Below are 24737 nucleotides of genomic sequence, written 5' to 3' on the forward strand. Positions count from 1 at the left end.
ACATACAAGAATGTGGTTTTATTCAGCAACAGGCAACATTGTTTCTACTTTTAAAAGTTGTGCATTGCCAGCATTGTTACCACAGGATCCATTAACTTCTGTATCAAGGAGTACGTGGGGGAGGGACAACTCAATTTAAGCGAAGCAATCTTTAGAGTTATTGCTCCACATGGAAAAAGTTGTTTAAAAGGTTTTCATCCCAAAAGAGGCTGAAAATTTGACATTTCATTAAACACACCCTGACATTTCCAGAACACCAAGAAGCATGAAGAACACTTAGTCCACCACATCTTGTTGAAAGAGCACTTATTTGCCAAACTGTATTTCAACTTTAACTTGCCTAGTAAGGCCTGTGGTTCCTGTCTATTTTTTGTGACTGTCTCTGTTGAATCATAATACTCCACACACAGGTATGTACAACAGTATAGCTCTCCAGTCTACAGGAAATAACGTAGATCAAAACTACAACTCTCATAATGCACTGTCTCATAAAAGCAAAGGATATTAGATAAAACTGCAATACTATTCTGATTCCCATTTAGCTCGACTGGAATTAATACTTCCAGTTGCTGTGATCTGGACGAGCAATTTTCTTTGGCAAATACACTTGCCAACTTCATGTGTTTTCTAAAGAATGGTGGACAGAAGTTTTCCCCTATTACCTTACCCTCAATATCCTACATTCTTTACAAGGTCAATACACTGCTTGTAGGCTACCTCAAAGCTCATTATTTTTTGTATTTCTGAACACACAGTAGCTGTGTCTTGGCCAAGCTAAGTTCTGGTTTCCACTGCTGAACCTAATGGTATCTACACAACACATTTTGACTCCAACATCTGAAAAATAACCTATTTTCTGTGTGAAAGTAACCCCAGGGTAATATTCATAATTCATATACAGTATAAATATTTATACACATGCAACAGGAATATAGCACAGCCTCTTAAAAGTAATAGATATATTTACACAAAGTGCTGTGTTACTGCTGAATGTAGTATCTAAGAGGGGTTTATAATCCAAAACTGCAAAGCAACTACTTAATACATCATTAAGGACATGCAGCTAACGTAATAACGTAAGTTACCATAAGTCACATATGCTGCCATTAGCAATGCATTGCTATGTGCTACTATACCACAGTAATACCATACTTTATGTCATGGTTTAAACCCAGCTGGTAACTAAGTACCACACAGGCACTCACTCAGCAAAAGAATGTAAACCCCGTGGGTTTTGATAAGAACAGTTTAATAACTAAAGTACAACATAACATTAGTGCTACTAATAATGATACTGGAAATAACAAGGGGAGAGAGTATAAAGCTAAAAGGGGAAAAGGAAAAAAAAAACAACAAAAAAACAGCAGTGATGCACAGTATAATTGTTCACCACCCGCTGACTGACACCCAGCCTGATCCCAGCAGCAATCGGGGCCTGCTGGGTGACTCCCCCAGTTTATATACTGGACGTGACATGCTGTGGTATAGAACACCCTTTTGGCTAGTTTGGATCAGGTGTCCTGTCTCTGCTCCCTTCTGGCTTGTTGAGCACCTCCTCACTGGCAGAGCATGAGACTGAAAAGTCCTTGATCAGGGTAAGTGCTACTGAGCAACAACTAAAACATCGGTGTGTTATCAGCATTGTTCTCAGACTGAAAACAAAACAGCGCTGCACCAGCTACTAGAAAGAGAATTAACTCTATTTCAGACAAAAAACAGGATACTGTAATACTCTAATACATAAGCTATGGTATCTGCAGGTTATCACCACCAACAATGGATAAAAAAAAACCCCTACAGACTCCTAAGTGTGCCCTCACTTGCTAGCAGTAAGAATGACTGACACAGAAAAATCAACATGTGTCAACTGGGAAAGAAAACCATGAAAATCAGCAAATAGTGTATATAACATCTTGGAAAAGATACAAATCTGGCATTAGTAAGAGACTGCAACAGTTTATAAATTACTTTCATTCCGCAGATGTTAAAACACTATCAATCCACAGTCTGAAAGGCAGTTTTCCTCCTAAAACTGAATCACCAAGTTAACACTGCAATAGAATAATTGTATCTCATCATAAAAGTTTTAAAAGAAGCAATCTCATTGTTCAACCTTCAGCAGTTAGCTTGGTCAGCGCTTGGTCATGGATATTACTACCATGTACTACAATCCAAAAACATGCAAGCATCCCCTATTTAAAACAGCATTTGCTCACATCACGTAATTTATCTGTGCTATGTTAATATAATTATGCTGGACAGGGACCATGACTTGGCATTCAGGATCTTAACCGGAAACCAACAAAGTCTCTTAACTTGAAAAAAACAAATTGAAAGACTGGACAAAACACAGGTTAGGTAACCTCCTGAGGTTGTCACCTATGGTGTCTAAACTACCAATATCACTTTAATATCCACACATGAAAATCTCTACCAGGTAAGAGAATCAAAATTAAGACAGTGCTTGTAGGATATGGCAACCTGGCTGAAATTGATATTCATTAGAGTACTCTTTGCATGAATAGGAGCATTTGGACTCTGTGGTCTTTATCAGAGCCCCAGCTGGTAATGGTTGAAGGTTAATGCCTTACCCCATTCTGTTCAATTTTCTGTCCTAATTAGTCCTCCAAATCTATAGCTGTGAGCACCAAGTGTCTGTGCTCAAAAGAAACTAATTAATGCTAGCAAATTAGATCAAGACCAAAGATCCAACAGCCAAACTCTTAAATGCTCCTTGTTAATAGGAAGTGTAGCTGTCAATAACTGCTGTTGGTGGCTATAATGAGGCCTCTTTCTTTCATTGAAAGTGATTTCATTTCTCTTTGTCCCTCTAAAAGCTGTTCCAGTCCCTAATAAAAAAACATAAAACCCCCACACAACTAAGTTACAGTGGTAAAGCTAGCAGTCTGACCCATTTCTTGTCATCAGCTGGGTTGAAATGACATTGAGGGCGGAAGAAAAAACAATAATCAAATAGGCTGAGTTCCCTCCCTGAACATTTTCTTCAGAGTCCTAACACCAGATAGAATACTTAAATTGCCATTACCAAGACACACAATACGTTATATTTCTCCCTTATAAAACCTCCTAAACTAGCAATTAATGTTGTATCGCCAAAAAAATAAAGACCATGAGATCTAAGATCTCATTTCTTCAAACTGTAATTTACATATAGCTGTTCTCTCTGCCCAGTTTGTTGGAGCAAAGCTCAATATACCACAATCCCTCTAGAGATTGTATTAATTCACATAGTTAAATGTGTTGAGAGTACATGTTCACTGAAAATGTATAATAAAAGCTGCTGTGCACAAACAAGAACATCATATATATGATCAGCACCTTATTCTTGAGAAATGCTAGACAGGGAAAAACACATAGTACCTTACTGCTAGTAATAAATACAGCTGTACACTATCAAAACATCTAAAATAACTTAAACAAATGACAACTGCCCAACATGTACAACAGTAATCCCATTAGCTTCATAAAGGGTCATATAGGGTCACACACAACATGACTATAATGTACTGTAATATTCAGATAATAAGCACAGCAACAGAGGGTAATTTTTTCTCGCCTTGTCCTCATGAAGTTTTGTTGCTGGATTGAAACTCTGTTCTCAAATTATCATAGAATGGTTTTGGTTGGAAGGGACCTTAAAGATCATCTAGTTCCAACCCATGATGCAGCCTAGAATACAGGTGACTTCGTTGCAAGCACACTGCTGGCTCATGTTGAGTTCCTCATCAACCAACAGCCCCAAGTCCTTCTCCTCAGGGCTGCTATCACCCAAAGCAGTCTCCCTCAGCCTGTAGTCGTGCTTGGGACTGCCCCGACCCAGGTGTAGGACCTTGCATTTGGCCTTTTTGTATTTCATGAAGTTGGCACTGGCCACCTCTCCAGCATGTCAAGGTCCCACTGGACGGCATCGCTTCCCTCCAGCGTACCAACTGAACCACACAGCTTGGTGTCATTGGCAAACTTGCTGAGGGTACATTAATCCCACTGTCCATGTCGCCAGTAAAGATGTTGAATAGGATCAGTCCCAACACTGACCCCTGAGGAATGCCACTCATCAGTGGTCTCCACTTGGACATCGAGCCGTTGACCACAACTCTGAGTGAGACCATCCAGCCAACTCTTTGTCCACCAAGTGGTCCATCTGTCTGATTACAGACATCTTCCTCTCATGAAGATGAAGGTAATAAGGCAGCTTTTTTTTTCCATCCTCATAAGAGGAGGCTATTCCAGTCATAAAATCAATGATTCCTCCCATGTAACCTCTCAGGCTTTTCATCAAACTCTGAACAATATGTACACAAGCACATGTAATCAATATCTGGTCACAGCAGCTCAGTTAAAAACATTACCAGGAGCTGTCATGTTAACTCATTGATTCTATGATTTTTATCAGTTCCTTGATCTTTTTGCTCTGGTGAATTAGAAGATCACTGCATTCCCAGATAACTCCGAAAATACACGTATTTAAAAAAATAATAATTTAAGGACTATATTTTCACACTGAGGCAAAGCAGACAAGCAAAGTTCAGCTATAAACAGTGATTTTCATTTGCTTCAAGAAAAAAAGACTCATAAAAATTTTTAAGTGTGAGCTGTCATGTAATTTCCCACTACTATCAGTCTTAGCATCTTCCAGTGCCAGGTTTAGAGTCATGACTGTAGGTACCAACAGGTTAATCATCCCCCCACAGCATTCAGCAAGGGCTTGCACCAATTAACAGAACTTGGCCTACAATACAAAGGGAAGTGAGCAGCGCCACTGAGTAACATCAAGCTGGAATTTGCTAAGTGTTTCACACATTTCATTATCTGCATTTCTGATGAGAAAGCATACATATTGACTTTCTTTCTTAAGAAGAAGGAATATCTAAAGGTGTGCTTGAGCATTTAAATGTGCAGCATCACATGCAGTTCAATCAGATATTTCTTTGGTTTTATGGGCCTTGATATGTCAGGTGTAAGGGTCATGGTCTAGAGCAGGTGGCCCTTACGGGGACAGATATAATGTCAGTGACAGGACTGTGGAATAACTGCACATTATCAAAACTCTTGGTGACACTGGTCATGCTCAAGTGTACAGAAGCCTGCAGTAGTGTTGCATTCCATCATTTTCACTAAGTATCAACATGAGCCCTAAGGAGGAGAGGGCTAATGGGGAAACTGGAGAATGGGAGGAGGGTGACTGCTTGGAAATGTCCTTTTCCAGCCACACTTTCCAAACCATTTTTTAAAGCCTTGCCAAGTATCAAGAGTTTTTTCAGCAATGTTAATGCAGCTGCCTTAATTACACAGTTCCTATGGACAACAGAACCAACATAACTTTTTTTTCCCAGATAAGGTCCTCACCTCAGCACAGGTGGAAACAACCCCCATTTGCCTACCTCTCATAGGAAAACAAAAATAAAAAGGATGGAAGAACTTGTCATCTTGGCCAAATGGGTGTCTCCTGCAACAAGCTTCAAATAAGAAATGGACACATTCTTATTTGCAAAGCCACAAACAGGATCAGGTCTTCAATCATCCAAATTCGTTCCCTTAGTTCACAGCCTTCCTAATGGCACAACCAGGCTTATGTGACTTAAGATGTGACTTATCCCTCTATTAACCTGAAAAGTGTGTGAAAAGATCAGTTTCCTACTTGAGTCCCTGAGCCTTACAAATACAACAAATACACAAACCAGATGCAACAAATATAACACAAACCTATGATCTCATGACTGACCCACAACCTCTCAGATACCTATTTCTGTTTTTTTTTATTTTCCAAGCCAAGTAACACAAAATCAAACCAAACTGAGTGTACAAAACTTAAAGCTTGGTATTTCTGTCCTCAGTAGTTCTTCTCTACCTGAACCCATCAAATTAAGTTTCAGATTCAGTAACTCTGAACAGCAGAGCATGTGCTCTTAAGAAATCAAATAAACTGCTCTGTAGATATGATCAAGATCAACCAAGCTCTGGCAGGGTTTCTTTTTAGTGAGTATGCATAGTTTCAGAAGAGAGAGGACTCATGAATAGCACAGTGCAGCTAGATGAAATCACAGTTCTGATAAACTAAGAAAAAAACCTTTCTGATGAAAAATGCTAACTTCAGGTTCCTGAAATTTGCTATGATTTCGCCTTAAAGAACTTTAGTCAAATTTAAATTTTGCAACTGTAAATTACAGCCAAAACCTTAACAATTTTAAAGGAAAAACAGCTCCCTGAAGAAATTATTTCATAAAAGCAATGGATCAGGCAATGGTAAAAAAATTATTCTTTTAGCTGCTTCAGTTTGAAGGCAAGTATTTCTATACGCCAAGGACACACCAATAAAGAAATACATGGATTTAGTATTATTTCACACAAACTCATGCTACAGCCTATAAAATACAGTGAAAAGCCCTTGCATGACAATGTTGTTGGCCATTTTTTGTTTGTTTGGCTTTTATGATACTCCTGTAGTAGCTCCTTGTAATAACTCGTTTTTTTGATACTCCTGTAATAGCCCACAATTTCACATACATAATGTGCATGGATATTAACACAATAAAGCATATTTACACAACAGTCATGGAAAATTGACTAGTGTTTCACAGAAAGCATGTTTCCCATCTTAAAATTACTAATATACCCATTTTCACTGAAAAAGTGCTTGTAAATGCTTAGAAAGAAATCATTCTTTGACTGAGATGCACTTGTCTTGAGAAACATGCAGCACACACAAGAACTATAATGAAACAGCCTGAAAACAGTTCAAAGTAAAATCAAATAATCTAAATAAAATACTTAGTTGATCTTAAAAATGACCAGATGAACACATTTTCACGGTTATTTCATCCCTAAGCTACTCTGATATGCTAACAACCAAGCACAGCAATGGGTCACCCATTTAACTGCTCTAGGGTAGCAGGATCACCTCTTGAGTTAACAAAACCTTTATTTCTTATTTATTTTTTAACCCTTGGGGTTTCTTTTCCCCGGATGGCTCCTGAACACGTGCTGGACAGGCTGTCACTACTTGCATTATTAGCTCTGATAAGCACACAGCTCTAGGTAGTATAGCTGCAGGCTAAGGTAACCGACTGCATACAGATGGACCTCTGTGCTCACGCAGAGCACTACTGAAAGTATAGGGGCTCCCCATAGGGACACATATGAACATAGTGCGATCAAGTAAATAGTAAAGCTTCATTTCCTATATTACCAATGCATTTACCACAACTTCCTAAAGACAAAATGACACAGAAGTGTATTAACAAAGAGCTGTTCAACCAAAATTAAAGCACTGAGAGCAAGTTAAATGAGTAGCTCTGCCACTCAATGTAAACAGCACAATTCCATGCACATGTGTACACTTCGTAGCACACCAACCGGATTGCAAGAGTTTTGATTACTTAATTTCACAGTTTACGTTCATAGCTTAGAATTGTTTACAGCACAAACCCCACAGCCCATTTACTATGATTAATACCTATCTGTGTGTACTAACAAGACAGTTTTGACAATGGATTTAAGAGATTATAAACGCTCCTGTTCACAAAACTGCTCAAGCTTATTTTCCTGTGTTTTGGTCTCTCCCCTGTATTCAGATTTAAAAGCTGTACAAAAGTGCTCACTTATACTACCACCTTCTTTTTTTATTAGGGATATAAATGTGGATTTTGCTTGTCTATTTGATCATAAAAATTGCATCAGAAATATTCAGTTTCCATCTCTAACTTCCACACAATTTGATCAAGGCTGGTTTACAGGTAGGTGACAGAGGGATAAGGGGGAGGTGGATGCATCTACAAGCCTCATTCTCCTAAAGATACACAAGTAAACTCTATTCAGGAGAAGGAATACAACAAAAGATAGCATTTTGCTTTAAGATTTATGGAGGCAAAACTATGGAAAAGCTGTCAGGTAATATTTCATAACTCATAGCTCAAGAATCTCCAATATTGGCTGCTGCCACTGAAAATTAAGATGCTGAAAATAAAGTCCTCATCTTACACAGAGAAAGTTCAGAGGAAAAACACACACACACAAACCCCTTAGTCTATCCCCAAATGAAATTATACAACTAGCATGCTCTCAAAATATCTTTAACTACATCCTCTTTCAATGACTCACATTAATTGCTTTTCTTCTTCATTTCCTACTCCCCAGCATATACAGAGTTCAAAGTAAAAATTACTCAATTATCGTTCAAATGAAAGAAAAAAAAAGTATTTTAAATCCTTTTGGCAGCACTGGAAGTTACCTGTCATGTGATGCCACTTCCCTTTAGCAGATATTCCCAACTCTTTTCCCACTTACTCAATCTCAGGATTATTATAACACCACTCGTTTACGTCCTTTGGAGAACCCCTAAAGGCACCTGCTTGAAAATACACTGGTCCTCTTTAACTAGACTTGACTCTAAACCTAGTGACAAATCTCTAGAGGCCCCCTTTGAAGTTTCTTAGGTAATAGCGAAAGACAAAAAGCCACATACCATTAGGGAAACAATTATTCTTTCTCCATGGTAAAAACTGCTGAAATAGTGCCGGCAAAACAGTATGTAAACAAACTAAAATGCACACCTTTGTCAGTAAATACTGTTGGAAGATGCATAGAAGACACTGATGAAGATTTGAAGATACAAATATTAGAACAAGTTACACAATTTGGGAGGTTTGCTACACAGCTGCATGAAAGTAAAGAAGTTTCTAACTTCTCTCTGCTTACGGTATTTGCATTTCAGTAATGAAACGCATGATGAACTTATCTTTTTGTGAGCCACCAACAGAGAGCTGTACCAGAGAAGATTTATTTTTCACAGGAAACAGATTCTTTAATAAAAAACAATGTTTTATGGAAAAACTGTGCAAGTGTGGCCGTGAATGGAACAGCTCTTTGACTAGAATAAGAAAGGGAATCCAGGCTAAGGTTACAAACAGCCCTGCACATGAAATTCCTTCACTCTATCACTTGTAGGCTAGCTATAATAGCAGAGTAGTCAGAGGCAGGAGTGCACAAAATCCTACAGGATGACATCAATGCAGTTAACTTTATAAGAACAAATTCTTCAGTAGTAGTAGCTTTACCAGACTTTGAAATAGATGGGGAGAGAGCATGAAAATCTCTTGCCTCATACAGCACTTCCCAGGTTATCTTGTGGCAAAGTTGTCAAACTTTACACATTTCTCTTTTGCAAAGAGACAAGGGTTCCAAACTTGCTGACCTTCACATGACAGGAGGCTGGGAGCAGTTTGATACCTAGCAGGTATTTCCAAAAATTAAACACACTTAATGTGTCCCTTCAAGGTGAAGGTGACATTTTAACAATGAGTGAGAAAGTAAGTGCTTTGCAAAGAAATGCAGGTATGAGAGAGAGCACACTGGAAACAGATGTTTGGAATTGTTCCTCTGTTGATGTGGGTTTGTATTTGTTTTTTTGCTGCTGAGCACAATGTGAGTATGTCACCTACAAACACCTCTCATATCTATTCGTAAAAAACATACACATGCAACACCTCCCGATTAGTTTGGAAGAACAACTGACTGACACCAGGACACAGTTTCAAGCAAAAACTGCAGAATTTGTGGATGGGATTGAAAAATTAGCATCATCATTTAGTAAGTGCAGGGAATGATGCACTGCTTCCACTGGGATCCACACATCATTGTAAGGTATCTTTTTTAGGTTCTGACAGCCATTAAAACCAAGTACCGAAATAAACTGAACTTTGAACCATCCTTTGAATTGCTGTACCATTACGTGTTAAACAATGAAGTATGCTCAGTAATATGGCACTAAATAAAAAGAGTGTTACTAATACTTTCAGAGAAAAAAAGGTTGTTGTGCCATTGATGAACAAAAATTATTATAAGTACTCTTTATTTCATCTTTATCTCATCTGAATTTCTATTTTTGTCTTATAGTGTACATACCATAGCAGTATGTGCATATAATTTATAAATAAATATACATATATTAGAATTGCATGCTCAGATATTTTTTACTGATGAGGCATGCAATTAAAAAAGTTTAGAGAACACAGATCCAGATGACAAGAGGCAAGTGCCCTTGACTGAAAGCATGACACTTGTATAGAATAATTCTGTGGCCTGATTTCCCTCCTCCCTCCCCGTTCTTACATTCCTCTTATACCAGCATTCTCAGCTAACGTGTGTAAGTAGCTCTATCTTGATGGGACTTCAAAAAGTTTTCTTCCAGGTATATATGAACGTTTGGGTGTCAAAAGTGACGATACCCAACTTTAAAGAGTTATTGTCCAGTAGTCTTCAAAAGAAGATAACAACATAGAAAAGCAGACTGCATCATCCTATTTCAACATCTGTCTAATAAGTATGTTGTTTATGTGCATGTATAATTAAAATATTTGGGCAGGGAATGGATGCAGTTATTTGGGAATATCCCCTAGATGAAGGCTCACATGGCAATTCCATTTAAGTAAGTGTCAGGTATTATGCACAGAAATACAGTAGTTCTTCTATTGCTCTGTCATCACATAGTCTGGACCAAGATGTGGAAAGTTTTATATTAATCATACTAAATTCCACAGCTCTCATGAACAAGTCATTGTGGAAATACACAGCCAAAGCCAACATGACAGAACTGTATGTTTTACTACTGGTTTCACAGTGAACAGGTAAGATACAGATCATCCATATTAATTCTGTGACTACTTGACTTCAAAAGCAAGGATTATATTCAGGGTACAAAAGTGAATACATGTGATTTCCCAATGAATATTTGACTCTTACCTTGCACTTGATCTGAACACCGCTCCTTGGCTCGGTCCCTCATTATTTGTGGAATCAAAACATCTTTTTCTACATGTCTCAGCTTAGAATTTTCTGCAAGAGTGGGGAAAAAAAAAAAGGTTTTTTTTTCTTATCTACACATCAGAGAAAGTCAATCTACAGCAACAGCACAGCACTGTTTACATAACATACACTAGTATATTAAAACAGGCAACAAAAAATATCATGGAAAGATGACACAAATCAAAAGGCAGGACAGTCCAAGATTTAAAATTGCTCAGATAAAAATATGAGCATTATTCTGAATACTTCTGTTCTGCTTCATGTGCACAATGAGCCAAAAATAAAGGAGAACATTCTGGCAACACATTCTAATTTCTGCCTTACTAAACACAGGGTCTGCTTACAGACTGCACAAATATTGAGAATTACTTTTATTTCCTGTTACTAGTATTTTTCTATGTATGTTATCTGTACAGACTGTTTTTTTACTCAGTCACAAAGCTGAGAATACTAGAGCACAGCCTGAAATTTGTATTGCTATATGGAAGACTTCAGCTCTTAAAAAAAACCCTAAGAAGCCCCTTCAATGAAGGATTTAGGAGTTTTTTCATTAAGAAATTCAACTTTAAAAAGAATATATGCTGCTGCCTGTATTCTGCTCTTAAAAACACAGATGCAGTTTACTTTCAGTTGTCTCAAAACCGAATTCAGTACGCTGGGTACAACTGGTGATTTTGAATAGCTAAATAATGCACACAAAAAAATACTGCATTTCCAAATCCACTTTTTTCAAAACAAAGGAATGAGAATTTATCAAGCAAGGCTTTTTACTTCCTAGCTTCTGAGTTAAAAACCATTTGAAGGATATTTGTTCAGAAGTTTGCATAGTCCAACACAGTTATAACCAAATATGTGGTTTTCCTCCTTAAACACGATTTATTCATCCTTTGATGTTGATACTATGCTTCAGAATAGCATCAACTGTGATGCTAACATTATGAGAACTTTAGTGTCAGATACACTATTATTTCGAGTGACAATCATTTAATTTAAAAATTGCTTATTTAAGAAATTAGAAGTGCAATGTACTGAAATTTAGGAAATAAGTAAAATTTAAGTTACCTACAGATTTCAAATACTATCTTTCAGAGCATCTTCAGTTACTTCTAGATCAAAAAGCAGAGACCGACATTTCTCTAGTCTTAAGTCATCATCATTTAAAGTTTACTAATGCTATGATATTATGTTATGAGGTTACACAGTATTGAGTATGTGCTGTTATTAGGGGTATCTGGCAATAAAACAGAGGATTACAATGAGCAATATACACAATCTGAACTAAAAGCATTTCTCCTCAAAAATTTCTTCCTTGGAATTTCTACAGCAAAAGAAAGAAAAAAAAGTGTCTTCTGTAAATACACCAAAATACCAAACGCAAATACTTTATGACTTAGATTTGGTTTCATGCTCAGATTTTCATGACTGAGATAATTACAGTTAAATATCCTTCATTTTAACTTTCTGCAGAGTATCAGTGCGATTACTGTGCTGAATGTTTATGAAACTTTTAACCATGTTTTTAAAAAAAAAACAAACCAGTTCAGCTGAATGGCATGGCAGGGAACAGCACCACCAAGCTAGTACATGCCTCAGCTCTACTAACTCCAGTCACAGCAAGCTGGTACTGCGACAATCTTGCCCTCTCCCAATCCCTATGAGGCTCTTTCCCCTCTTCCCACTCAGGTGTGCTCTGCAGCCCTGTGGTAAACTGAAAAGGCAAGTTAATTTGGATTAGAGGGAAATACAGTTATTGTCAGGCAATTTTTCAGGTAGATAAATGATCCATTTCACTATACAGCTGCGTAAATTGCCCATGAGAAGGAACTGCATGAGGCTAGGACAAGAAAGAAGGCTGAACTGCCATGAGTACAAATGGATAAATTACAGGCTGTGTCCCCCTCCCTTTTATTTTTGCTTTTAATTTGAATTGGTTATACTGGTGCTCAGAGTAGGCAGAAATTAAGCTGATCAATGAAAGTGGATACAGATAAGCAAGTGGCTTGCTAGCTGTCACCAAAAGGGAAGTTTTAACAATCCCCCATTCATCATCATATCATCACTATTACACACTTAACCACAGTGAGTGACCAGCCCAAGACAGAAAACTAACTCAAACATATGCAAAAAAAGTACTTCTCAGCTAGCTTACACTTTGGAGTAACTAGATCTACTTATCAGAGTTCTAACCTTATCAGGTTACTTCATTTAACTTTTATACCCCAGCATACATGGAAGTGTAGCGGATAGCACAGAAGTCTCTAGGTCCTTGGAAGGGCAGGTGGGCTTCCCCCAGTGCAGAGGTGGTGAGAAGCATCCAAGGTTCCCACAACAAAGCACAGGGCTACAAGGTATAGATCAGCCAGCCACTACCGGCAAAGAGGAGAAGCAGACAGTAATGTAACTGAAGGCTAGCAAGGAAACAGGACAAGAGCATTCTCAGAAATTATAAAAAAAAAAAAAAAGAGAGAAGGCTTCACTCTGTTAGCTCAGAATAGTCAAAAAGGATTTTCATGTTTTATCTTAGCTTAAGTACCCAATTTTCTGTTTGATTATTCAAAAGGAAAGGGGCATTAGACTGATAGCAAGTAGCTGCACTGGTGTTAACACCAGCTCAACCAGAACCAGAGGGGTGCTCCAGGCAAACTCCCTCTTTTTAGTCCCAAGTTGTCAAACCTGCACAGGCTGAGAATGCAGGAAGGAGAGGGCACACCCAGACACAGGCAGTGTCCAGTATGAAGAATCAGAAGAGAGCTACAACAGTAGTCCAAAGGTCATTATTCAATGATATAAAGGAAACAGGAATAAAGACCACTACAGTTTTTAAAAGAAAGTTTGTTAGTATCAGTTTTTAAGCCATAAAAAGCACTCGCAATTCAAATCTTTTAGTGTCTAGGACATAGTTTTAGGTGTCTGGGTGGAACAGTCTCTCGAAATAGCTCAAATACAGATGTTCAGCTTGGGCAGCACTGTATTTACTCATGAGTTTCAATTCTAACATCTTGAGTATTTTAATATTCTTCCTTTATTCCAAACTATATATTACACTACACTTACAGTGATTTTCCTTCAAGGATAGTAAAACACTTGACTGAAGTTGGTATCCCTAGCATTTATACAAAATATTAAAGAAAAATAAGGTGCAAATATAAACAGTACCAGATGCCACTTAGTTTATGTGCAGACTAGCTGCATTTTTTTATATCCATGTATAAGCACTTGCAACATCATCGTCAGTCCAACCTAATCAGTTATAGATTAACATATATGGTAAGAACTTTCAAAGAAACAACACCTCAGAAGCAAGACCTCATCAAAAAACATGAGACAGCCATGATGTGAAACCAATTCTTTTTGCCTTTTTTCAACTATATTACAGTTTCCAGAATAAATACTTCTTTTCTTCCTTTGAAAGTTCACTATTCTGCACTAATTCTTATTCGAGTACCAGATTTGCTGCAGACTAGTCCCTACAGAAGAATCTGCATTACAATAGACCTACTACTACTGTATCTTCAAATCATCAATAAAATTATCCCGCAACATGCAAGAAACAATGTTTTCCAACAGTTCGCCTTGCTGCTGACATCCTCCATGCACTCTGCCTGGTCTTCTGCGTAGGCTGTTTTAGATGATCACAGCCTCTGACCGCAAAGTGAACCAACAAGAACACGTTACCTCTCAGCTTCCAGAGAGCCAGACAAATGTCAACAGCAGCTTTTCCTTCTCACCCTGCCAGCCAAAACTCTGGCATGTTTGTTAGACTAACTTAATACTCCAAGATACTACCTTTACCTTACGTTCTATTGAAATTTCCTAATACCACCAACATTACTAGGGACAGATGGATGAACACAAGCTAATTGAGTAAAGGTTACAAAAAGCAGACTAAATACAATTAACAGTAAAAACGAAGTATTTTGTAAAAATACATTCAGAAGTTAAGCCAGAATTAAAACCAAATGCAAGCTTGCAGGTGTTACAGCATCTAAGTCAGCAGCTCCTTGAAAACGTAAATGAGGCCACAGCCAAGGAATATGTATGGTGAAACTACTATTTCCTTAGAGATCAGCACATTACAGAATGCTGCTGGTCCCTGTGGGGACAAGGAACAGAGGACAGGATAAAGGATGGGTATCTAGCTTATAAGCTTGCAGTTGCTAGAAAAAAAAAGACAGAAGGGGAGAAGACTACAGAAAAGGGAACACCTCTGTGAAAGAGAAATTGTTTCCCATTCATCTTCAGCCCAGTGTAAAGAATTCAAGGAAGGAGAGAGAGATTACAAAACTGGGAGATATCCCTACTCAGCAAAACACTAAGAATGCATTTAAGACCCCCTCATTTTTTTTTTCCCCTACAAATAAAACCTGTGGGGTTTGGCAAATCTCAATGCTTGTAGCAGTTCTTTGGTTGTATACAATATGTAGGGCACAAGACTACAATAGTAATAGTTTTTTGTGACTGATCAAAACCCTGAACTGCAAAAGCTGTTTATTGCCATGGAAATCCAAGGACCAGAGCAATCTAGTTTAATGGTTTTCATGATTTCTGTTAAAATTACAAAAAAAAAAAAAATCAGGAAATAAATATACCAATAGGAACGCGAGTGTCACAGCAACTACAGCAGAACACAGCCAGAACAGCCCACAATATACATCAATTTCACTCCATATAGAAGCTGGGAAAGCAGATGATGAATATGCTCCTGGCTTCCTAGACTCTGACTGCAGGATTGAGGAAGGCCTTGAGACCAGGGTGCTACCTGTGCTGTAGGCAGCAGACCTTTTAAGAAGACAAGAGGAGAATGCAACACAAAGCTCCTTTACAGTTCTAATAATGAAAGGGACTGTAGTGGCCTGTCATATTAATTAGAAGACTACTACAAAAGGGGGTTACTAAAACAAAAGCTTTCCTAGAAGAGTGTCCTAGAGGTCTTACCACCTCTCCTCTTCATTCAACACAGTTGGTAACTGACTTACTCTTTTGTCACTTCTGCTGGTAGTTTACAGCAGGACGTAAGCAATTTATCACTTCCATCTCTCTAATGACTTCAGGTAGCAGGACACAGATTACGCAGAAAAGTTGGGAAAAAGTTGAAAAATTGTCTACCCAGAAATTTACAGAAGCCTCAAACCTTCTGCATCAAAGAAGCAAGTCAAGTCCAGCAACAGTTTTTGAAACATGCATTTCTTGTTATCCAACCTGGATTTTCTTGGTTCAGTTTATTATGCACATTTAAAACTCTAATGTGTACTTTAAATACTATAGCTATTTCAGTAAGAATCATAGCACAGATGAAAAACAGAGAAAGTTTTAGCAAGTTTTAACATTTTCACTAGCAACTATGTTTCTCTTGAAGTCCCAGTCATCTAAACTTTTAGATATCTAGCAAAAGTGCTGTAGAAAGTTCATTCATTTGAAGAATACAAATTTAAAAATTAATACTCTTCAAAATGTAAACTTTTTTTTAATAACTTTCATTATTTTGGAACTTTTTTTTTTTTTTAGTGCACCTTGCTATTTTTTTCCCTGCACATTTTCATCAGCTGCCATCATAGACTCAACTAGGTTGGAAAAGATCAGCAAGTCCAACCGTTACCCCAGGACAAACATAAACAACCATCAGTGGAGAGATGCCTAAGATGCTTTGGCTTTTTAAGCTAAAAAATAGAACTTGAGAAAATATTAATGAAAACTTCAGCAGCAGAAATAGTAAGAGTTATTACAGTGAAAGGGAAGAGAAACAAGACGATACATCCAGAATTCCCATTCTTTAACTCATACCACATTTAAATTAAATCCCCACCCTAAAGAAGTGTAAGACAGCTGTTTCCCTGGAAGGGAAGGAAGGTCTTGCCTTCATCTGTGATGAGTCCACTAAACTTGAGTTCACCAGCCATTGTCTCATGCTGACCTCTGATACAAACAACACTTGAAGTTAAGCTGGGCTGGAGAATGAATAACAAGTTCATAGGTAAGCTATGTAAGTACATTAATTTGAGGGATTCAGTTATTTCTGATATCACTTGATAAAAAAAATGTTTCTATGCTGTAAATACTATTGTTTCATCCCAAAGTTTTTGTTTAAAACACTTGCCTGTGAGCCAACTGTAAAGCTACACTGAAAAAGTACACTTTCATTAGCAACAGAAGCAGCAGCACAGTGTTAATTTCATGCTTATTGGCAAACATTTCTTTCATCAATCACACTATTGGCTCTAGAAGCTAAAGTTTTTCAAAACCCATTTCAGATTTATTTTAGTGTACCTGGAATAGTGTTTTGGATAGGCAAAGATAATTATAATTTACTATTCCTCCAGGAAGATAACGCATACAACTCAAAATTTTTATCTCCTTTATTCTGCCCAGTTTAGCCACTTTATATTAAATAAAAGTTACCAACCTTACGCTAAGTCATGTGAAATCATCTGCATATACGTGTAGTGTAAAAACAATTATCGAAAAAGTGTGTCACTGAATATACTGGCAATTACTTAAAACTTCTACTTGAGTACACTAAGTCACATACTGGAACAAAATAATTTAGACAGACCCATTAAAATCTTTGGAGGAAAAAACCACTTGTTTCTAAAATCTGGGGGGCTTTCCTACAACATTAATTTTATGTATTGTAATAAATAATTTTAGTACCCAATCCTGTAGCCTGCAAGGGGGCTCTTGTGCCCTTGTTGCCAAGAGATTCATGGGGCCAAAGTAACAAATAGTTTCAGCATACTGCTTTGTAACCTCGGTCCTACAAAAAACATACAGGATCCTGCTAAAGGATTTCACCAGTCAGAAAGATCCAGTGTGAACTGGCCTGGTGGACCAGGACCAAACACCTTTATGCATATGTGAAATGCTAAGAAGTTCGTTAAATTCACTTGCACGCAAGTGTTTGCATATGTACTATAGTCTAAGGTTTTAAGGTACTGAAGGACACCATAAAGTGACAGAAGTGTTATAATTCAAGTGAAACAATATTCATGATATCCTGAACCCTGATTTAAAAGCAAAAGAGGCTGATCAGTGCAGCTTCTCTACAGAACAAACTTTTTTTTCTTCTTTAAATGTATATTAATAAATTTTGATTTAAAAAGTTACAGATTTTGAGATCTGTCTAATACTGACATCATTTTAAATTAAGATGGAGTACAGGGATGACAACACCAGAGAAAATTTCCAAAGCTTTAACTTCTCACCATTCTATCGTCACCTCAAAGTCAATTTTCACCTTTTTCACTGACTGAATCTGTTATCTTACATTTTGCTTTAGGGCTCATGTTCTTGCAGTACGGCAGTACTGGATTACAAGAATACTGACAAGCCTGTTTGCCCAAAATGAACAATGGCTATGCTACAGCCAGTCTGTAATATCTAGAAAGAAAAGGAAAAGCACACCAAAAGCAGCACACTTATTTGTAATTACATGAGGATTGCAATGCTCATAGAACTAGTGAGTAATAGGTAAAGCCAACCTGAAGTTGCTTGTGAAGATTTTTGACACAAGGAGACTTTTTTACACTCTTGATCACACAGCAAAGCCAGTTACAGGGCCTGAAAATTAATTACAGATTGTGGCTTGGTATTTACTATTGATAATAATGCATGTTCATTAACAACTAGCCTGAACTGTTCTTCAAGTATGACAAACCTGCAAGTTAGGAAAAGTTAGGGATGCGCACTACCTCTAACCCACCTTAAATCCCTTCTTACAGCTATAGATGAGGATTCCAGCAAAATTCACAGAACACAAAGTCAATAACAAATAGCACCGTGGATTGGCCAAGCACTAAAATAGCACAGACAGCCTTAATTTTGCCATTTTAAAGATTCTGAATGCTTGACTTGGTAACTGATATAAAACCCTCAACACAACTTTCTGTCACTTAAACAAAGACACCATGCAGCAATATTTCAGCAACCAAATAGACATTTGGGATTTTTTTCTGGGACAGCAAAAATACATTAACAGCTCAGATTCCTGTACATAGGGTTCCATACTTCTAAGCAAGGCCCTAACTTTTGAGCACTTCTTGTCTCAATTCAGTCCCAAATGTACAATCCCTATTCCTCCTGTGCCTTTCTAACTCACAATGGAAGTTGTCCAAGAATTCACTTCTTACTTCTATCTGGAGTAAAAAACAGAAAGGCCCTGCAAAAATCACAATCTACCTGGAGTATATAAATCAAAGAGACTGCATAAATAGAGTTCTACAGTGAACTCAAGAGCTGTGCAGTAACTTGCATCAGAAATAAGAGACGAGTAACAGGTAAAATCTGAATGGAAAGAGCAAAATACCAAAATTAAGAAGGGGTGCAGGAAAATCTAAGAACAAGTGAAACCCCCAAGCAATTAGGAGAGATGTTATCCACCTCTGATTTCCCACCACACCTAGTAACACTAATCCATGTCTCCAGCACTGCATCCTCCTCTTTACTGATTTTCAGACCTGTGTGATAAGGCATAAAAAACCACAATGTAAATCACAAATAAAATTTTAATTAAAAAAAGTCAAAAGTATTACCTAAAAGTTTAACTAAAAGCTGAAACTGTTCTTCCTTTTATTTATAGAATTTTGTCCCATAAATTCAAGATTGCTTTATCTCCCACTACTTCCTCCTATCTTTTGAAGCCTTATTTTCATTCCTTTTAGTATATTCTTCTACCTCTGTCCTACTGCCCTTGTCACTTTGCCACAAGTCACAACCATTCTGCAAGCCCAATTCTCTCCTTCCACTGATATCCTACTGCTGTATCTAAGAGCCCAGGTTTCAACATGACTTAAGAAACATACATGTTAAGTAGCTTAGGAAAATTATGAAATCGGTCTTCAACCCCTCTGTTTTTAAGACCCCCAAAAACACCCAGGATGTGTACAAAAGCCAGTACTGTGTATTCAAGCTACTGTCAATAACCCTACTTCTTTACACATTTGTGGATCTTTGATTAGGAATCCAAACATCACCATTTGAAAATGACAGCTATAACCAAGTGCACAATAAAAATAAAATGAGTTTTCTAGTAATCCGTAACTTTTACTACTGAAAACAGCATCCTACAAGAGTTTTGGAAGTGTTGCATACAAAAAACAAACTTTAGCGCTGAGCTGCAGCACATTCTTCTGAAGGATAACACATACCAGTATAATATAAAATTCTGTCAAGGGATTTATCTACCAATTTATTTTCTGGACACAGTCACCTAGTGACACAGTCACAGTTCTCTTTCAAACTATGGCTGTCAAAAAAACTCCTCCCATAGAAATCATGACACATTTCACAGATCCTAAATTCTGAGCTTCAGAGGACTCCTTGATATTTGTACCCTACCCTCTGGCAAAGCCATGAGAATATTTGTGAACCAAGAAGCAGTTAACAATAATGATGTGACGAACTACCACACCCAGAGTATCCGAGTTAACACCTTGGTGATATGACCAGGGCAGCTCACACCTCTTGCAGATATTGTTACAATTTCTCTACAACCTCACTTAGACATTTCAGTTTTAGGTCACATTCTGAGGTTTTTAACAGAGCTGTAATGGCCAGCAACTGATGGAGGGGAAGGGGAGCAAAGGGGGTATAAACAAAAGATACTGGATAACAAGGTAGAGCCAGTAAGCAATACCACTGCTCAGCGGATAAACCTCACTATTGGTGTCACATATCATGTACCCAAACCATAGCTAACCTAAACCACAATACTACACAGGCAGTACTTCTATCACAGCTATCATACAACATGGATTAGGAGAGACATATAATGTAATTATAGACATAAATAGGCAACTCTGATGAACTTCAGTGTTTGGAGCCCTTCTTTGGGCTAAATAGTTTGAATAGTGTAATAATACACTATTCAAATACGCCTTTTTCCAAAAGACAACTGGGAAGCAAATTTACACTATAGATGAACAACCACCACTTGAAATGCAGTGGTCAGTTTTATGACATTTTTCTTAATTTAAACAAATCAACGCTCAGGTGATACAATCAACAAAACCAGAACCTGATTACTCGAGAAATGGTTTATTTGGAGGGCCTGCAGAGCCAGACTCAGGACAGGTTACCATTACAAATTAAAAGCTCTGCCTTGGCCAGCATCCTTTGGCTTTTGAAAAAGCAGTCACAGTCCACACGTACCAAGATGCACAGTCAGGACCACGGCAGTTCATCCCTAGCTACAAGTGTCTTAACACCCTGTGTTAGCTGGAACACACCAGCACCTTGTTGGGTTCATTCTGCTAGGGGACTGGCCTTTTAACTATAATGTACCCAGCTGAATGCACCTGCCTCAGCAACAGGGCTCATGGGTATCACACGGGTGTAAGCGCACAGGCTTAAATTCACTATGGGGATACATGGCTGTAACTCTCTGGACAAGAGCTTGATAGCACAAACTTAGGAGGACCTCATAACCTATTAAGCTGCAACATATTAAACTAATGATACTGAACAGAGTGAGGAAATGGGCACTTCGGAAGGGAGAGCCACACTCTAAGAGTGGGCTAACAAGAACCTCATGAAGTTCAACAAAAACATGTGCAAGGTGTTGCGCCTGGGTAAACAGAACCTGAGAATACAGCATAAACTGGGGTCTACCCAGCTGGGGAGTAGCTCTGTGGAAAGGGACCTGGGAGTCCCGCTGAACAAGAAACTCAGTATGAGTGAAGTGTGCATCTGCTGCAACACAAGACAACAGGACGCTGGGCTACATGGACAAGAACATCACCAGCAGAGATAAACAAGTCATTATTCCGCTCTACTCTGTGCTTGTCAGGCTATACCTAGAAGACAGATTACTCCTGTGGAAGGTGGTGAGGCACTGGAATAGGTTGCCCAGGGAGGCTGTGAAAGCTCCATCCCTGGCAGTGTTCAAGACCAGGCTGGATGAGGCCTTGGGTGACATGGTTTAGCGTGAGGTGCCCCTGCCCATGGCAGGGCGGTTGGAACTTGATGATCTTAAAGTCTTTTCCAACCCTAACTATGATTCTATTCCAGTTGGACACATGAGGAAAATTGTTCACAACGACAACAATCAGCCATTGGAATAATCTCCCAAGGGAACTGGTGGACTCCCCAACTTTTAAGGCTCGGCTGGACAGAGTGCTGAGACACCTACTCTAGGTCATGCTTTGCCTAGATCCCTGAGGTCTCTTCCAACCCAGTATTCTCTGCTTCTACGATAACCTTGGTAATTTACCTCTCTACTTGTTACACAGCGCAGGAGGCCTCAGCAGGCCGGGCTCCGCAGGCCCCTCAACGCCCCGGTGCTCAGGCAAGGCCGGGCGCCGCGACCCGCGTCTTGCCACTGGAGCTCACGGCCGTGGCTGCGGGGAAAGTGGGAAGGAGGCCGCGAAGGCGAATGCGCTGCTCGGAGAGTGGGCCGAGCCCCTCGGAGTGGCCCTTTCCCGGCGCGGCAGCCCAGCCGGCGCTCCTCGCTGGTTAATGTGAAGGGGACAGCGGAAGGCGACGGGGATTACCCACACAGAGCCCTGGCAAGGCGGACTGCGGACAAAGGGGGAAAGGACGGAGGAAGAAAAGAGGGGGCGCGCCGTTGACTGCCGCCGCCCTGCCCAGCTGCACGTGCGAACCGGCAGCGCGTGCGGCAGCCGCCCCTACCTGCAGCACCAGAGCTAGACTCCCTCCGCGCCTCCATGCCACGGCAACGGCTGCGCACGGCCCTATCGTCCCGGTCCCCACCGCGCAGGCGTGGCACAACCGAGCACCACCTCTTCTTCCCCTCTCTGGGCAGGCAGGGAGGAAGGAAGGCGTGTGAGCCGGTGGTACTGAGGGGGCGAGGGGGCGAGGGGGCGAGGGGGCGAGGGGGCGAGGGAGCGAGGGAACGAGGCGTCCAACAGGGATGCAGGCAGGCGTGTTATAGAATGGTTTGTGTTTGAAGGAACCTTAAAGCTCATCCAGTTCTAACCCCCCGCCGCGGGCAGGTACACCTTCCACTAGAGCAGGTTGCTCTGAGCGCCGTCCAGCTTGACCTTGAATACTGCTAGGCATGGGGCAGCCACAGCTTCTCTGGGCAAACTGTGCCAGCACCTCACCAGCCTCCCAGTCGCAAGGGAACTCCTTGGACAGGAAGGTGAGAGTGACATTGGTGGGTATTTTTGTCAATGAGTTAGTTAGTTTGTGCCCTTTAAAAAGAGCTTCCCATTGTAGTGGCTGGGAAAGAGGCAGGACTACCTTCCTGTGACAGGTGTTAAGGTAATGGAGGAATTAGGAAATTTTTTGTCCCACCAGAAACTCAGGAAACATACTACTACAGAAACTTGTGGTAGATTACTCTAAACCTCAGTTACTTACAGCTTACATTTTTTTCTCTCTGTGCAGCTCAGCATCAGAGGTATCAAGTATTTTGTGTTGGAAGGGACCTTAAAGCTCATCCAGTTCTAACCCCTGCCACGAGCAGGAGCACCTTCCACTAGACGAGGTTGCTCCAAACCCCGTGCAGCCTGACCTTGAACACTGTCAGGGATAGGGCAGCCACAGCTTCTCTGGGCACCCTGTGCCAGTGCCTCACCAGCCTCACAGGAAAGAATTTTTTCCTAATGTCTCATCTAAATCCCCCCTCTGTCATCTAAAGCCATTCCCCCTTGTCCTGTCACTAAATGCCCTTGTAAAAGTTCCTCTCCAGATTTTTTGTAGGCCCCTTTTTGCATAATAAATGATAGCAATCAAAAGATCAAACAGATGCTTTTTAGGGGTATGAATAAGGGCTACTAGCTGCTTGGTTGTTAAAAAGATACAAGTTTTAAGGCAAAATTTGAAGAACAGCGCAGTTGCTGTTGAAAAACTTATACAAATAAGGGGGTCTGTAGAAAGATACATGGTTTTGGACAGTGAGACTGAAAGTTTGATACTGTTAAAAATGGCTAATTCATCTGTGTGTGCTTTTGGTCTGCCTGTGTAAGTAAGCATTGAGACATATAGTTTAATGGCAAAGGACTAATTCTGAATCTGTAGTGTATTTAAGTATATGACTGGTCTTCCTTTAGTTTCTAGTGGCATGAGGCAGGGCTGCCCAATTCCAGAAACAAAACATGGAATATAAAACCTATGAAAAATTACCATACATTTAAAAACGTGAGAACCTGATTCCCCAGAAATTAAGATAAATTAAAAACAAGGAGACATAGCTAGAACTCAGAACTTATTTTAACCAATGCAGTATGGAATTTTCAAAGAGCCTACCTTTTTTTTTCCTGTTGTGAACATTTTAGTCTGAGAGTTTGTATGGAAAATTAGTCTAAATATGGAAAATCTTCTAAATATAGCATTTCCTCTGTTATCATGTATTATTACTTCCTGTTCAGGGGAAAGGTAAGCTTTAAACATTACATTCTCAGGGAACTGGCAAGTCCAGGAGTCTTCCCCAGACGTCTTGTAAGCCTCTGAAAGATAACAATAAGCAGACTAGAAAAAAAATCAGTATAAGGAATTTTGATCACAATTACCATGTTATTTATTCTTAAAATGAATTTTCATTAAAGTTTCAAGTCCGCTGTTTCCCCCCAGATTTACATTATTTTCCCAGTATGAAAATTCAGTCTCTTTATTTGAAAATGGATTCTTTCAACTGGAGGCCACACAAAGAACTGACTTCTTCGTGCTGATACGTTCACAGAAATTAGTAGAGCGTGATGTCGGCAAAATCTTCCACACGAATGCTTTTGGCCTTACTGATCTAGAGCACTTCTGTTATAAACAATTAAGTGTCTTTATGCTTTTATTTATTTTTTTTAATCCACAAATTTTATCTCATTCCTTAGACTAAAACGTGGATATTACCACTGTTTTCTGTAACTTTAACCTATAGCAATTCAGTTAATGTTTATACACTGATTTGAGGATTTTAATTGAACAGGGCTGTGAAAATGCAACATATCAGTTTATTCGTATTTATT

At 39.2% G+C, this 24737-nt stretch overlaps 1 protein-coding gene across 1 annotated transcript in view; it reads right to left on the bottom strand.

Moving 5' to 3' along the window:
- CMC1 (C-X9-C motif containing 1) overlaps window positions 1-22515 on the bottom strand; it is a 41121-nt gene extending 18606 nt beyond the window's left edge. The window contains exons 1-2 of the mRNA XM_057424902.1: window positions 22444-22515; window positions 10759-10851 (exon numbers count right to left, since the gene is read on the bottom strand). Coding sequence (XP_057280885.1) covers window positions 10759-10851; window positions 22444-22480 — 130 coding nt within the window. The 5' untranslated portion in view covers window positions 22481-22515. The remainder of the gene's footprint in view (window positions 1-10758; window positions 10852-22443) is intronic.
- Window positions 22516-24737: the final 2222 nt, after the last annotated feature.

Source organism: Pezoporus wallicus, unplaced genomic scaffold (assembly GCF_028554395.1).
Source record: "Pezoporus wallicus isolate ANWC-B61680 ecotype Strahan unplaced genomic scaffold, APGP_CSIRO_Pwel_v1 contig_3181, whole genome shotgun sequence".
Taxonomy (NCBI): Eukaryota; Metazoa; Chordata; class Aves; order Psittaciformes; family Psittacidae; genus Pezoporus; species Pezoporus wallicus.